General features: G+C 44.4%; 1 protein-coding gene across 2 annotated transcripts in view; it reads right to left on the bottom strand.

The window, feature by feature from the left end:
* Nucleotides 1–11,048: 11,048 nt before the first annotated feature.
* LOC144498758 (uncharacterized) overlaps nt 11,049–17,232 on the bottom strand; it is a 65,752-nt gene continuing 59,568 nt past the window's right edge. For both annotated transcript variants that reach the window (XM_078220385.1, XM_078220386.1), the window contains one exon: nt 11,049–15,862. In XM_078220385.1, the coding sequence (XP_078076511.1) occupies nt 15,586–15,862 (277 nt within the window). In that variant the 3' untranslated portion in view covers nt 11,049–15,585. The remainder of the gene's footprint in view (nt 15,863–17,232) is intronic.

The raw sequence follows: 17,232 nt of genomic DNA, 5'->3' as shown, positions 1-17,232 counted from the left end.
AAGAGGAGGGAGTGCGTGTGGAGCCCCATTGGTAAAACCAAATCCATCAATCAAAGCACAAGAATTGCAGCCAATGCACATCCAGTTTGTAAAACATTCCCTTTCCCTGTTATCCCCAGTCTTTGACCTGATTGAGAATTGCGTGGGCTGTTCAGTTCATGCTCATGTCACAGGGCAGGCCTTGACTGCACATCCTGGACTTTGAGCTCTCTATCTACCATGTTGGATTTTACAAAATCGCACAGTTAGTATTACTATTAAGCACAGTTTTTGGCCTAACTACTTGGGATTGGCCATTCTCAGGGACATGGTCTGGCTTTATGCACGTTACTGCCATTAGTAAAATCCACAAGTGCATTAGTCCAGCAATGATGTCATGTACTACCCCTCATCCCAACTCTCTTGAAGTCAGAAATGACCTCTGAGCAGAACCTGCCACATAATGTGATGGGTAGTGCTGGGAAATGTGCTGCAAACTATCAGCATTGACCAACAGGCAAGGCTAACAAGCAATGCCAACCAGCAAGGTCAACAGGCAAGGCTGTGGAGGTACCTCACAGACCAAGGCCTCATTTCGGCACAGTAGCTCCCCTAGTTGATTGCTTGTCAATGGAGTGGTGGGGGGCATAATAACGGTGCTAGCCCAATACCAGTCCAGTTCCACGTGACTCCCCCTGCAAATTTTGAATGGAAGGTGTCCTCTTGCCATTTCAGCTTGTTAGAAGGTTGTGGACATTTTTTTTGAATATTCAACACCAGCATGGCTTCTTTCAGAGATCTAGGTGAGGGGGGAGTGGATAGAATTAAACATTCCAGCAGGGGGAGCAAGCATAAAGGTTGTTCCTGACTCAGATATTTAAAAAGCCTTCCTCTGCACCAGACCTTTCTTTTCTATATTGACCCATTTATGCTCTACGACCGCCTAGATAATGCTGAGAACAGAGCCCAGGCACCAGGCTGATGGGGCCAATCATGTGGCCAAATAGACTTATTCCAAGAGGATGAAGCTGAGATATGACAACAGACTCCAGATCACTGGAGCAGTGCTGAGGTTAAAAGCTACCTTTGAATATCAGCAAACTATTTCAGCATTAAGATATCATCCAAAATTTGCAATGAGATGATAGCTCTCAGATGAGCCAAAATACCGCTCCTTTAATAAAACAGTGCCTCTTGCAGGATTAAGAATGTTTTGGTGCCAGATCTTTACTGAGCCAATATTAGGTTACATAATCCCATTAAAATACATAGATAATTCATGTTATATACATAGCCTGGCTGGAATCAGCAAAGCTGCCCTGCTACTGGAACACTGGAAGCGCTGTGATCCTATTCAGCTAAGGAATGAGTTAACTACCAAGTCTTTAGAGCTAGTGAAAGAGGTGAATCTTTTGCCTTGTCCCACTCGACCACTGATCCCTTGTAATTACATGGCAACCAATCTGGCATTGGATCCAGTGGGTGGTTAAGGCGCCACTACTGTTGGAACCTATCAGTCACATGCATCTGCTACTGGCTAAAAGCATTAAATAAATAATGTCTCTGCGTGATCCATTCCTCAGACATTGCCTTTCGCTTCAGCGCAATGGACGACCACAACCTTATGTCCAAGTTTTTGCAAAATTCACTACATTGCCACATGATGCACTATGTCCTGGGAGAGGGCAGGGAACTATTTAAATATGAAGCAATGAGAGAGGGTGTATGTCTCTAGAATGTCTTCCCCTGATATCTTTGGCAAATATAAATGCAAGGATCACATAACCCAACACACACTGTCCTGGTTAACTGAAAGGTATCCTCATGCGCTGGGGGTGGGTTGTGATTTTTTTTTTAAAGCAGTATTGTTCATCATGTGTGACAGGTAAGAATATATTACAATCTGTACAATCAGTGTTAAAATCCTTTGCTGAGAGATTTCACAGATGAAATGAGTCATTGGAATAAGTTTCCAGGTATCAATCCTTGAAGCAAATGGCTTTTTAAGGATCCAGTTGGGTCTTTGTTGTTTGGTGTTAACTGGTTTTCTATTTTCTCAGAATGTCTCCTTGAGCTGTTGTATTACTTGTGGACTGTTATTTAATCTTGTACACTTGTGTTTAATGTAAACCTTGCATGAAAAGTAGTGCACATTGAAACAATCGGGCAACACTGGGTGTTAATTGTTCTTACATTTTGACATAACTTTTGTATGCTCACATAACTCTTAACATCAGCTTTCCAAACCCCTAAGAGAGCTTTATATGTATTTTGATAGCAAAACGTCGCAGGTGTAGTTTTTTTTTGTGACTAAAAACCAATAACTGACTGAGAAATGCAGTGCATTGGGGATCCAGAGGAGCTGACCGTGTGGGTTGTGAGGTGATTGGAATGACTGCTGACCAGGACTCGAGAGAATGGAGAAAGACAGGATCATCAGCTCACGCCGGGTGTTATCTTCACTTTGCATCCACCTCCAGCGATTGAAAAGTGTTGCCATCTCTGTGGGCAGTTAGAATATGACACTGCTGCCACGCACTCAGCGGTTAAACAGGCTGGTGCCAACCACCAGCTGGTCTTGAACAGTGTTGTCAGCTAGGGATAGCTGTCAGGTGGGTGATTGGTGCAGCCCGGCCAGGAGTTAATTGATGTTCATTTGTATTCCCATTCGGGGCAGAGGGAGAATATTGGGAGATCTGTAAGAACCTGGCAGGCAGGGTAATACCACCCTGTAAAGATGGGGCATGTAGCACTCGGGGAACCACCCACTCTGAGGCACTGGCCTCAGTGATGTCTCACTGTCTTTTAGAAAAGAGGTACAAGTTTGGAAAGATTCTCTACAAATGATTGGAATGCTGATCTGGGCTCTTGTGGGGTGGACATGGCGATCTAAATCTCTAGCTGCAGATCCTTCTACTTCAGTGTTGAAGTGCACGCAGCTTACTACTTGGTTTGCAGGCCTGGATTTTCCTTAATTAACAAAGAGATGATCAGGGAGATTCTCCCTACAGAATCAAATCTACAGAAAAGGGTAGCAGGGCAGTGCTACCTCAGTTACTATGCATATGTTGCATTCCATAACCTTTGAGAGCAGAATACATCTTTCCCTAATTTTCTTCACCAAATAAACTGGAAGCTGATAATTGTTGCTGCCAATTCTTCTAAAGGCATTAACTTTTCTTTATACTCTCCATAAGTGATAAGGCTTAGAAAGATGCCTCAGTGCTGGGTGGCAGTGGAGTTCTAATGTACAGTCTCAGTTGGCTGCACTGCTGGTTTGTGATGTAGAGCGACACCAACAGCGTGGGTACAATTCCCGTACCCGCTGAGGTTATTCGCTTTCTCAACCTTGCCAATCGCCTGAGGTGTGGTGATCCTCAGATTAAATCAGCACCCATCAACTCTCCCCCTTAAAGGGAAGAGCAACCTATGGTCGTCTGGGACTATGGCAACTTTACTTTTACAGTACAAGTCTAATGTTGATTTTAAAATAAACTTGATTTGTAATGCCTTTAGACACCATTAGCACCCTTGATCAGATGGCATGGTGAAACATTGCTATTCAAAGTAGCTTCCGAGGTCCTTCGTTCAGATTTGAATCTATAAACGACATATTCTCTCAGATCACATCCCCGAGTGGATTTATGCCTCTCTGCTGCTGTGACCAGCCTGTAGGAGATAGAACGATGTGACTCAGTGTTATTGTATCGAGGTTAACTTAGTCTCTCTCTTTCTTCAATCTCCTTCTTAACTTTAAGTGCTTAGTGAAAAGCCACCCATTTTGTTTGGCCTCCGTACTGATGTATCCCAATCAAAGGGGCATTTACGTGGCAGCATTAGGTATTGCTACAGTGAAGAATTCACTAATATCATCAGACAATTCTGATGCTTTGACCCCAACTGACTCTGGGGAATTGAAGTGTGGGATTCACTGGAGGAGGGAAGCTCAGACTGTTTGACATTGCTTGGGGTGCAATGCAACACCAGAGTAGACTGGAGATAAAACTGCTTGGGGAGAGTGGGAAGCCCAAGATCACCAGATCTCCCATTTAAGTGTTTCCATAGCATTAAGATCAATGACTCTGGTGAGACAGATTCCTGAAAGCTTTATCACAGAACTACCAGCCTCCAACTATCCAACACCAGCTCTCTCATATACATCCACCCTTGGAAAGCAAACAAGCTCTCTGACTGGTGGATGAGTCCTGTTTGTTGGTCAATCTGCCTATTCACTCCTTCTCACAACTAGCAACCCGCAATGCCCCCCCCCCCCCCCCCCCCCGGCCCCTTCAGCCACCACCTCTTAAATGTTGATGAGAAGAGACATGGCCAGCGCTCAAAGGCTTAACAGGACAAGCTGGGCAGTCCTGTCACAGTGACCTCACTCGCAGCAGCATAGACAGACTCCATCCTCCCCTGAACCCAGCTCAGACCAGTAACTACAGGATAGACAGGTTCCAGACTCTCCTGAACCCAGCTCAGACCAGTAACTACAGGATAGACAGGTTCCAGACTCCCCTGAACCCAGCTCAGACCAGTAACTACAGGATAGACGGGTTCCAGCCTCTCCTGAACCCAGCTCAGGCCAGTAACTACAAGATAGACGGGTTCCAACCTCTCCTGAACCCAGCTCAGGCCAGTAACTACAAGTTAGACAGACTCCAGCATTCCCTGAACCCAGCTTAGATATCTACATTACGTCAGTGAGTGCACTTTGAAAGTACTTCATTGGCTGTAAAGAGCTTTGAGACGTCCAGTGGCTGTGGCAAGTGCTGTGTAAATGCAATTTCTTTCAGACCAGTATAAACGCAGTATGAGTTAGGAAAGAGGTCAAGGGTTAACACACAGTGGCTATTCTAATGAATTTTGTCCTCTGTAGAAGGAAAGTGCCCTTGATGGAGAAATTTCTGTAGGGAGAAGGTGGAGGTGGATGTCTATTCCTTGCAATTGTCACATTTTTCCTTTACAGCTGTTGCAATGTAAATACTTTGCTGTTTTGTTTGCAAATCAAACCTGATTTACTGGTGTGTGTTTGTGTGCGGCCCAACTTGGTTGTGTGGGACAGCCGGGCAAATCTGTAAGTTTACAGTTGGTATGTAACCATGGTGAGTGTTGTGCACGTAAGTGACATGGTAATACCTTAAACAGAAAGCGCGGTATTTTCAGAGGAAGTCAGCTCTAAGTGTAACATGTATCTCATCCCATTAAAAGAATAGGCAGCTTTTTAATGCCCTCAGCTTGCCAGTAAATCAGTCACACTGCCTGGGGTCACACCATGATGTGGAGATGCCAGCATTGGACTGAGGTGAATGCCTATATATGCTGTGGGTTTGTGAACCAACCTCTTCTCTCACCTGATGAAGGAGCAGCGCTCTGAAAGCTGGAGATTTCAAATAAACCTTTGGTTTTTAACCTGGTGTTGTGAGACTTCTTACTGGGATCACACCAACAGACCATTCAGTGACTTTCTTTTGGATAGCCAATTTTGGATTTTATCCATATGTGCAAACCATTCTTCATAGTGTCACTTACACTTGCATTGGATTTCTCGATTCTACAGGAAAGAAGCAATAGATACCAGTGAATTTCTGCTCCTACCTGAAGCACAGATCACGGGACTTCCATTGGCTAAAAGTACAATGAAAGCAATCACGCAACAAGAGTGATGTGGAGTCACCATAACCAGAAACATCAGGGTTAGATTCATTTCCCCAACCCAAGGATTAAAATGTCAGAATCTCGAATGAGAGTAATTCACCCTCTTGAGGTATAAATTCAGGGGGAAAAAAAGGATCATTAAGACATTCCACTCTCCAATAGGTATCAAAATTAAAAGTAGGATGAGTAATCCACCTTCTCTGGGTGAATACAATGGGGTGGATGGTGCAATTAATACTGCAATAAACAAGACTTCCTGTAACCTACCATTCTGACAGTTAATACAATGATATCAATATCCTAATAAATATCCTGAAGAATAACATCACTGTTACAATGAACTGCATCTGAGGGGTAAATATGACAATAAGCAGTGCTACGTTAAACACTGAGGGGTAAATAGGATGATAATCAATGTTACAGTAAAAACCTTTCGAGGTAAATATGCTTAAAGGTAATCCACCTTACTTAGGGGCAAATTCACTAAAGACCAAAAGTTGGCTAATCCACTTTCTAAAAGGCACATCCACTGTAAAATATTTGCATCATCTTCTCATGGGACTGTATTCGTTGGAGTTTAGAAGAATAAGAAGTGACCTTATTAATACATATAGGATCTCAGAGTAAGGGGATTGCCCATTTAAGACAGATGAGAAGACATTTCTTCTCTCCAAGGATAGTGAATCTGTGGAATTCTTTACTGCAGAAGGCTCTGGAGGGTGGGTCGTTACGTAGGTTCAAGGCTGAGAAAGACAGATTTGTAATCAGTGAGGGAATCGAGGGTTATGGGGATAAGACAAGAAAGTGAAGTTGAGGATGATCATATCAGATAAGTCATGATCTCATCGAATGACAGAGTAGACTTGATGGGCCAAATAACCTACTTCTGCTCCTATGTTCTGGTCTTACAGCTGCTAGCAATATTCCAGCACAATCTCACAGAATCTCAGTCCCATCCATTTCCTTTCTCCCCTCCTCCACCTTCTCTTCGCCCATCCCTTCTGTTACCAGTCTTCCTTCATCTACAATCTCCATGTTGCCCCATTACCAATAAGTGGACTCCCATTTTCTGTGACTGCTATGTCTCAGCATTGGCTAACTGATGGCCAAATTGGTTTACTTCATTTTCTGCATACAGAATTGGTCAGTACAGGGTGCACTGAATGGGATTGCGAGTTACACATATGGTTATAGCTGACTTCCTGTGTCAAGACCCACGTGCAGATAAACATCTCTATCTTCACCATTTTATATAGAAGATTTTCTGATCTTTTGTATACTGTCATACTTTGTGAAATTGCTGTTGGGTCCTCGTGTACAAACTTACATTCTTTGTATAATTGAAGGAAAGTGACACACAATGGGATTATTTCACTTTGTGCTGTATTTTTGGTGTTATATAAATTTACAGAAAAAATCTAATAAATGTTTATTGGTACCTCATTTCAAGTATGCAATTCATTGCTTGGTGTTTCCCTATTGTTATTTCTCCAACTGCACTGTTTTTGGTTCTTAAAATGTGTTGCTGAAGAAACCGTTTCCTCACAGGAGTGGGGAAAATAAATGAGCAGGGTTTTGGGACAGAGCTGAGCTTCACATTCTCAGCGTGTCACACTTTAGTTCATTGGTTAATGTGCCAAATGTACACGTGGAAGCCAGCTCCCACATAGCTGCCACATATTATTTCATGGGATTACCATTTCCCTGGCATCTCTGGTGTAGTATATATCATTTGACCCATCATACTTTCCTTTGGACCAAAGTATTTTTCAAGAGCTCTTACTATCATATCAAACCTAGACATGTCTTCTGAGAGCTGTTTAAATATTCACTGCCCTGCTCCAGGACAATGAGTGATACGTGAATGTGAATGATTCAGTATCTGAGGAGTTGCAAATTGTACTGAACATTGTGCAATCATCAGTGAACTCTGACCATTTGATGGAAGGAAGGTCATTGTTGAAGCAGCACAAGATGGTTGGACTCAGGGCACTTCCCTGAGGAACCCCTGCAGTGATGTCCTGGGATTGAGATGATTGACCTCCAACAATGACAGGCATTTTTCTTTGTGTTAGGTGTGGCTCTAGTCAATGAGGAGTTTTTCCCCTGATTCTCACTGAGTTCAGTTATATTCGTTCTCCTTGATGCCACATTCAGTAAAGTTCTACTTTAATGTCAAGGAAAGTCACTTTTAACTCTCCTCTAGATTATGGTTCATGTTTAGACCAAGACTGTAATAAGGCCTGAAACCGAGTCACCCTGGCAGAATCCAAACTGAGCATCAGTGAGCCGTTTGATAGCCCTGTCTGCAATGCCTTCCATCATTTTGCTGACACAGAGTGGAGGTGGCGATTGGCAGGTTGGAATTGTCTGCTTCTTGTGGACAGACCAAAATTGGGCAATCTTCCACATTGTTGGGTAGATGTCAGTGTTCTATCTACCCTCCTTTAATAATCTTAAACAGCTCAATTAGATCACCCTTTAATCTTCTGTACTCAAGAGAACATAAAATTAGTCAATGCAGCCAGTCCTCATAATCTCTCTTAGCCAACTCCACTGCTCCTGTGTCGTCAGATTTGGATGATGCAATTTCCTTCAGCAGAACTTTGTGAATGGATTTTGGTTTCTACACAAGCTCTGATGTCGTGTCAATAATTTCTTCTCCCACTTGGTCATTATGTCAGGTGAACGATCAACTATTTGTAACCTTATACCTTTCATACTTTTTGATCCGAAGTTGAATTTCGTATCTCACATCCTCTCTATTAGCAACATCGATGACATCTATCTCTATAAGGTTGTCCTCACTCCCCCCTTGGCCCTGCCTTAGTCCATCTACTGAAACCTTCAACCATCTGGGCTTTGGTATCTTCAGACAACTATTCCAATGCTTCTGCTGGCCTCCCACCTTCCACCCTACATAAGCTTCAGCTCAATTAAAATTCTGCTGCATGTGTCTTATCCCACACTAAGGGCAAAATCTTACCAAAAATTAGAGTGTTGTTTCTGGCTGGAAAACTGGTGTGTTTCTCTCCAGAGAATCCAGTCAGTTTTCTCTGCAGATTCTGCCACACTCTGCCAAAGAACATCAAGGGGTCATGATTCACACCGTCATAGAGGGGAACGGGGCTTAAACACGCCAGCAAAATTCAGCTGCTCAGAGATCTGGGAACCATCTTTAAAGGGCGCCCTGATCAGATCTTCGGATCTACAATAAACACCCCCCCCCCCCCCACCCCACCACTGAGGTCTCAGGGGTACCTCTTCCCACTCCTGATCAGAACAAGCATACTCTCCACCCTCATGATCAGCAGTCACTTCTTCCCCTCCCAGCGATCACCAGCCCTTTCTCCATCCCCCCGCCCACCATCCCATAGTCAGAGCTGGCACACCCCTACCCTCACAATGCACACTGCCAGCATCCAGCACCCCTGCTTGTTGGAGTGCTTTCAGCCCACAACCACAGCTGCATTAACCCCCTCCACCATCCCCCAATTGGAGCTCCCACTGGGGAATGCCCCTTGGCACAGGTTGATACTGTGAGGCTGGCACTGCCTGGCTATGTCCTCCATGCCCCTTTGCACCCCTGGGGAGACCCCCATCACAGATTTACGTCTGTGTGAACCTGTTGTAAACCACGCCCACGTGACGTCAAGTCAACGTGGTTTAAAGATATGGCAAGGGGTCAAGTTATGGTGAGAGGACAGGTTAATATTGAAAATGCATGTGGGCCTGAACCTGATGAAGTCACCGGCGAGGGATGGGGAAGATCCAAAGTCGCATTCTCGCTGGCAAGAACTGCAACTCCTGGATCTTGAGCTCCTACCAGCAATCTTGAAGATGGCGAACGCAGGCTCAGGATTTCGCCCTATTTAAAATTTAGAATTCTCACTTCCCTAGCCTTGCCCTGCCCAACTGTGTAACTTTCTTTATTGCAACAATCCTCCCCTCCAAATGCTCCACTCCTCTCACTCCAATATTCTGTGTAGAAATCCCTTTCCTCCCCAACTGTGCCTGGTTAACTCCCCACAGAAAGGCAAACAGCAGAGGAAAGATGTTTCTCTCTCCACCAAAGTGGAGCATGAAGCCACCTGCCCTTCCAAGGACATACCGTCCCACTGACACTGCCAGCTCTGGCAGGGTCAGGGGCCAGGGGACTTGATCCCAGGATCACCACCCAAGCTCACTGAATCAGCCACAAAACCACTGGCAGTTCCATGCAGGCCAATGAAAAAGATAAGCTATGCAATGAACAGTCAAGAGGGATGATTATGAAAGTTACTTACTTGCTAAATCAGAGCATTGAACATCTTATTAAAGGTCCATCCTAGACCCCTCTTATGTGGAACATCAGGAGATGTTGGACATCAGCACTCTGTTAGAATTTGAAATTGGATAAATCGATGATCCAAGTTGCAAACTCTTGGGTATTATGTGACCTTTCTTCATTCCCTCCTTTGTTCTCCCAATTCCTTGCAGCTGTAGATTTAACAAATAAAGGAGATGGGGTTTCATCTCCACAAATCAGAATACTACAAGAGACCTTCACTTCCACCTTTTGGTTCCTAATAGCTCTACATCAGAACTGAGCCAGTTCCTAAGGCAGATCCAGCACAGATCAGTGCAGTAATCCCATCACATTCAGTCTACTGATCATTTCTGACTTTCCCCAGATACAGAATTCTTAGATATTAGAATTTCTTCCACATTATTTCTTTGGGTTGATATTGAGTGAAATATTAGATTGTATTATATTGAGCCTACAGCACTGAAACAAGCCATTTCACCCAACTGCCTTCCATGAAAGTCTCCTCCCACTGCTCTTCATCTAACCATTTCATCTAGTTGATATTCCAGCTGATATTAGTGTCAATCACACATAGGCACACACACATCCAGGCAGAAACACAATAGAGACATAAGCACATAGATACAAACAGAAACATGTGCATGCATGGGCCCACAGAAACATACACCCACAGAAGCACATACTGAGAACACAGAGACCATAATGCATGGACTTGGACAGAAAAACACAGACTCATACACATGCATGGGTTCTCTCATGGGGCCAGCGAGGCATTGAAATCTCTGTTCACATCGGCAAGACCGGAAGATCCCACTGGCATTAAGGGCTTAATAACACTGGCCACACAGTTACACAAACACACAGAGACACACACAGACACACACACAAACAGAAACACAGAGGAGCACTAAAGAAACTGAAACACAGAGACAGACACACAAGAATACACAAAAATGTATGCACGCACACACACACACAGACTAACACCGAGACACGTTATGGTGTGAATTCTGTCATTCAGGCATCACAAAGAAAAAAATGTCAGAAGCACATTTTTATAATAAGTGTTTTTAATATAAATACAGAAGACTATTTACTCCATTGGAGTTTGAAATACATGTTAATAGCCATATGACGTGGAGGTTTATCATTGACCTTTACAGCATCCAATTATAATACAGAACAACCCAAAATAAATATCTTTGTATCTCGTAACCACAGCCTTTACATTAACTTGCAACTTACCCATTAAAAAATAAAAGTAGTAGTTTTGGTAAGTAACACCTGGCAATGACTGTTGCCCATGATCATGAAGATGCTCAACATATATGTACCCAACTCCTTTCTCCAGTATTTCAGTGCAGTGCTAACCCACTTACCGCTCTTTGACTCTATGCCTATGTTAAGCTGATGAGAGAGGAATTTGATACAAGTTTATTAAGGGTCAACACAATTACACTGACAACAGGCCCTTTCCTGCTTTAAGTCATTTCAAACATATCTTAATTTACAAAGCTGGGCTGGGAGATTGCGAGTCCCCAGCCTGAACTACGAGCCTGACACACTGCACTGGGTCAGTTTCTTATCATTTCACTAACACACGTTGGTGCTGTATCCAGGGATCTCAGGAGTGGAGGGAAGTGGAGGCAGATTCAGAATCCCTCTGATATGGGTCCTGGAACATTCTGTATTAAATTGCATGAAAATGTCAAAAATCTACCCCAGAATCTCTTCAGCCTTCTGGATGAAATTTCTGCTATTGGATCCAAGGACCAAAGTAGGAAAAAGGTTAGTCTAGTTGTGATATTGTATTGTGATATATTAGTAGCACACTGTGGAAAGCCGATGTGACCCAGTGTTGGAATGGTATTGATTCAGTGTGCTGCACAGGAATGGAGCTATAACACTGCTTCAAGCTGAGTACCTGAGACCAACTGCAGTCTTCAAGGATGACACATCAGCCTTTCCCTCTCCAATTCAAACAGTGTTTGTCCACTAGATTGTGTCCCCATCTTGATGCTTTTCCTCCCATGTTGTTTGCAGCAGAGTCCCAGAGATTAATCTTTTAATTTGTGGAGACCAGGGCAATTACAGAGAAATTAATAACCCAATGCTAATCTACCCAATATACCAAACCGGGAACTAGAGCTTAGGGCTCATCATTCAACCCAGGCAAAGAGTATAAATAAGATATTCACAAGTCTCGATAAAGATTTCAATGTCATTTTCTCTTTGCAGTCCTCCTTATGTGTGAGTCTTCTGTCCAGCTATGTCAACAGACTAAGGTAATGAGATTGGGTTGGGGGGGGCAATTATTATCTGTTTGAAGAGAGGGGGAAATCTCCGAGCACATACATTTGAGCTGGTGAACTCGCACTATACCATTCTTCATTGTGGATGGGTGGGGAAGGCACACATCTGAAGGTCACAAGTATTCAGTTCTTCCTTACACGTCCACAGTGACTAAAGGATCTTTTGTGGTGACCAAATATCTCCAAGACCAACAATAGCTTAAGAAAATCTGCCAGGATCACCAGCAGAAAGCAGAGAATGAAACAGCTCAATTGGAGGGGATGGGGTGTCCAGCTATTTCTATGCATCAAACACTGTATAGGGCATGATTGCTCCTGAGTAAATCTGCTTTTAAAACAATGATCCCATGTAAGTGGGATGAGCTAAATAATATGTACAATGCAGGAAGTAAGACACACATCTTTCTTATAAAAGTAATTTTTACAACACTATTCTACCAGCCAGATCACCAATAACCTTGCACCCGCTTTCATTGCATTAGTAATTTGCACTCACAGTGCAAGTAAATCTGATGAAGGTGATGTCCTATGAAACCAATTCAGTGAGGACAACAATGGGGAGAGGAATAGTATTAATCCTTCAGGCCAGTAACTTTTCAATCCAAACTGAGCCATTAAACTCTTGTTTCTGGCTCTATAGGAGTCCAATAACCTGCTGAATATTTCCAGATTTCTCTATTTTTAATTTCAGATTTTCAGCATTTGCAATGTTTTATTTTGCTCAGTAAAGTCAAACAGGCCATTCACATGGAAAATAGGGTCGCCAACCCTCCTGGATTGGCCTGGAGTCTCCAGGAATTGAAGATCAATCTCCAGGACACTGCTGTGTGCAACCCTGGAGAAAAACCATCAGGACATTAATAACGATCGCTTAATTTGGTCATTTTCTTTACCAGACATAAAAATATTGCAAATAGGAGGAGAAAAAGCTGTTTGACTGATAGTCAAGCATCATCCAATTGGCTAATGAGTCTTCTTGCTTTCCATTAAGGAGGCAGTGTGTCACAAGGATAGATGTGTTGTCTGAATAATGGCTGGAGCAAAGGCGGGGTGGGAAGTCATGTGATAAACATCCAGGAATATACTTCCTCACAGTTGGCAACCCTAATGACAAATGACAGAAAGACTCCATTAATGAGTGGGGGAAGGGAAAGGTGGGAGGATCTTTGGTGGGCGAGAGGGGGTCAGGTGGAGAGGGAGGGTGGGCAGTTTGGGATTGGGGAAAGGGGAAGCCAGCAGAAGGGAAGGGAGAGAGTGGGAAGGCCTGGAATGGGGCAGGGAAAAGTGGGAAGGCCAGAATGCTGTGAGTACTGATACTGACATCACCTAGGCCATCCTTGACTAAGTGATGCCTCTCACTAGCAGGTTTACTCATGATTAAATATGAACTGTTGCAGACTGGAAATACCAATCCCTGTAGCTCAATGAATCAGCAAAGATCATGAGCTATACCCTCCTGCAGTCTGCAATACTGACACAATGATATTTAACAGCCAATCCCCACATTACTCTGAAGGTGTAGCCCATCACATCGCAGCCTAGATTGGCATTGAACAACATTACATGTGGTTATTAAAACTAGTTTAAAAATATTAACATACAATTCCTTCACACACACACAACTCTTGAATATTTTCTTACATTTGTGAATAGATTTTGTGTTCTACAGTTTGATGGGAATGGGATATTTTTCCAATCGGCTGTGGAGGTCTAACACTTTACTGATTGGCTATGGGAATGGAAATCTTTGCCATTTTAGTCAGCAAATCAGAATTTTAATCAGACACAGTTAACATAAGATCCAGAGTAAAGTTCCCCTGTACTGGCCCCAAACATTCCCAGTTTTGGTATAATACAGGTCAAGTTGTGAACTGAACTTCCTCTCCACCATTCTGACAATGTTCTACCAGGCTGTGTGTAGAGGGGCCCTCGTGCTATGTCCACACTGCTGTGCTCACAACTTACCGAGGATATTGCCAATTTGTTCAAAAACATGGAGCCCATGGTGCTGTGAATTTAGCACCAAAACTGGAATAAAGTTTATCAGACTCATTCCATTGTGTATTTGCAGATAGTATAATCTTGGTTCAAGGGTAGAGGTGAAAGAACAATCTGTAACTCTCAGTACCGGCCAATCCCTATTAAAACTGTTTTAATGCTCTCGTAAGTGATTTTCTGGAATGAACACAGAAGTGAGCTTTTCAGAAGCAAGAGAAAATGTTGTTGGATAAATGGATGAGATGTAATGAAATGGCAGGAATCATTCACAGAGACTCCAGTCTGAGTCAGATGTGATGGGGATCGTGTATCGAGCTGGTCTCTGATTGAAATCTGGGTTCTTTCATTGGCCACAGGCCGATGGAGAAGCTGCCATGTCCTGTACCCTCCCCAGCTGTCACTCAGAGCTCAGATCATCTCAACCCACCACCTGAATGGGAAAGTGAACTATTGAAGGGGAGGCTAATGCCCACATTCACTTTCACATAGCTCCCCTCAGCCAGTTTAACAGACTCCTCATCCCTTCAGTCCCAATGCGATGAATACTAGGAGCAAGCCTGAAGCAAGGAGGAAAGCTTGCTAATGGGTAAGGGGAAGCACTTCACATTAAACCATCACACAGAGAAACCATACAGCAAGAGACCACCACTAGAGTGAAACAGCTTGACATGAGAGTGACACGGGCTGACATGAAACTGAAATGATCCAATACTCGACTGACATGATCCAACAAGAGAGCATCACAGTTCAACACAAGAAAATGTTCTGACATGAGAACAACACAAGAGAAAAATGGTTTGTTACCAGGCCGACAAAGTCCAACACAAGAACATCATGGGCTGACATGAGAATGACACCGACTGACACAAGAATGACACAGACTGATACGAGAATGACATGTGAATGATACAGACTGACATGGGAATGACATGGGCTGACAAGAGAATGATACGGACTGACATGAGAACAAAGCAGTCTGCCCCGAAGGTGACACATTCAACAGAAAATAACAATCTAAGACAAGAGTGACATGTTGAACATGAGAACAACATAGTTCAACACTAGAAAGAAATGTTTTGATATGAGAGTAGAACGATCAGACACGGGCGACATTTTCGACAGGAATGTGAAATAGCCTCTGTTGATGAAGCTTACAATGGTGCTGAAAGCAGGCATCGTAAATATGGATCTTTGAAGAATTTTAGAGGATGTAACACAAAGCTTATCAAAGTGCTGACAGACGCATTTAGTAGATTTGCATTCAGTGAGTGACATGTGAAGAATGTGGAGATGAGAGGGGGAGAGCTTCATCACCATCTCGTACTCCACCTAGCTCCTGTTCTCTTGCTCCTGTGTAGCTGTCATCATCTCTGTGTTGGACACTTCCCCCGCCTCCTCACCACTCATTAACCGGGCAGCTTCAGCTGATTCAGACACAACCTCCACATCATCTTTCTTCATCAGCTGGATCCATTCATCAGATCTCTTTATATCGGCTTTCAGGCCACCTTCATCCACCAAGTCTCTCCCATTTCCATTCTCCATGATTGCTGCATTATCCTCTCTTGGTCTGGTGATAGCCAGAGTTTTCTTGCGTCCACACAATCTAAGAATAAAAGTGATGGGTTACTGCCTTTCAGTTATTAGAAGCCATTTCAATCACGCATTTATTATAACAGAAAAGTCAATTAATGATCAAGTTCATAATTAATCAGAACATAAGACAAGTCAATAATAAACAAAGATTAGTCATTCCCAACAAAGGCACAGAGCACACAGACAGAGCGCTCAGACAGAGCACTGAAACAGAGCACCCAGACAGAGCACACAAACAGAGCGCACAGACAGAGCGCTCAGACAGAGCGCTCAGACAGAGCGCTCAGACAGAGCACTGAAACAGAGCACCCAGACAGAGCACACAAACAGAGCGCACAGACAGAGCGTCCAGACAGAGCGCCCAGACAGAGCGACCAGACAGAATGACCACACAGAGCACACAGACAGAGCGCCCAGACAGAGCGCCTGGACAGAGCACCCAGAAAGAGCACACAGACAGAGCGCACAGACAGAGCGCACAGACAGAGCACTGAAACAGAGCACCCAGACAGAGCACACAAACAGAGCGCACAGACAGAGCGTACAGACAGAGCGTCCAGACAGAGCGCCCAGACAGAGCGACCAGACAGAATGACCACACAGAGCACACAGACAGAGCGCCCAGACAGAGCGCCTGGACAGAGCACCCAGAAAGAGCACCCAGACTGAGCACACTGGCAGAGTGCCCAGACAGTGCACACAGACAGAGCACCCAGATAGAGCACCCAGACAGAGCGTCCAGACAACGCACACCGACAAAGCACCCACACAGCGCACCCAGTCAGAGCACCCAGGCAGCATGCTCGGACAGCTCCAAGAAAGAGCACCCAGACAGCGTACCCAGACACAGCGCCCAGACAATGCACACACAGCGCACCCAGTCAGAGCATCCAGACAAAGCACTCAGTAAGAGCACCCAGAGAGTGCACCCAGACAGTGTGCCCAGACAGTGCACCCAGACAGCACATCCAGACAGAGCACCCAGATAGCGGACCCAGACAGAGCACCCAGACAGCATACCCAGACAGAGCACCCAGACAGCATGCCCAAACAGAACATCCCAGACAGCACGCCCAGACAGAGCACCCAGACAGTGCACAAAGACATTGCACCCAGACAGAGCATCCAGACAGCACACCCAGACAGCGCACCCAGACAGAAGGCCCAGAGAGTACACCCAGACAGAGCACCAGACAGAGCACCCAGACAAAGCACCCAGACAACTCACCCAGACAGCACACCCAGACAGCACACCCAGATAAAAGGCCCAGAGAGTGCACCCAGACAGAGCACCCAGACAGCGCACCCAGACAACTCACCCAGACAGCACACCCAGACAGCATACCCAGATAGAAGGCCCAGAGAGTGCACCCAGACAAG

The sequence above is a fragment of the Mustelus asterias genome, chromosome 9, assembly GCF_964213995.1.
Source record: "Mustelus asterias chromosome 9, sMusAst1.hap1.1, whole genome shotgun sequence".
Classification (NCBI taxonomy): Eukaryota; Metazoa; Chordata; class Chondrichthyes; order Carcharhiniformes; family Triakidae; genus Mustelus; species Mustelus asterias.
This window is presented reverse-complemented; position numbering and strand designations above follow the sequence as displayed.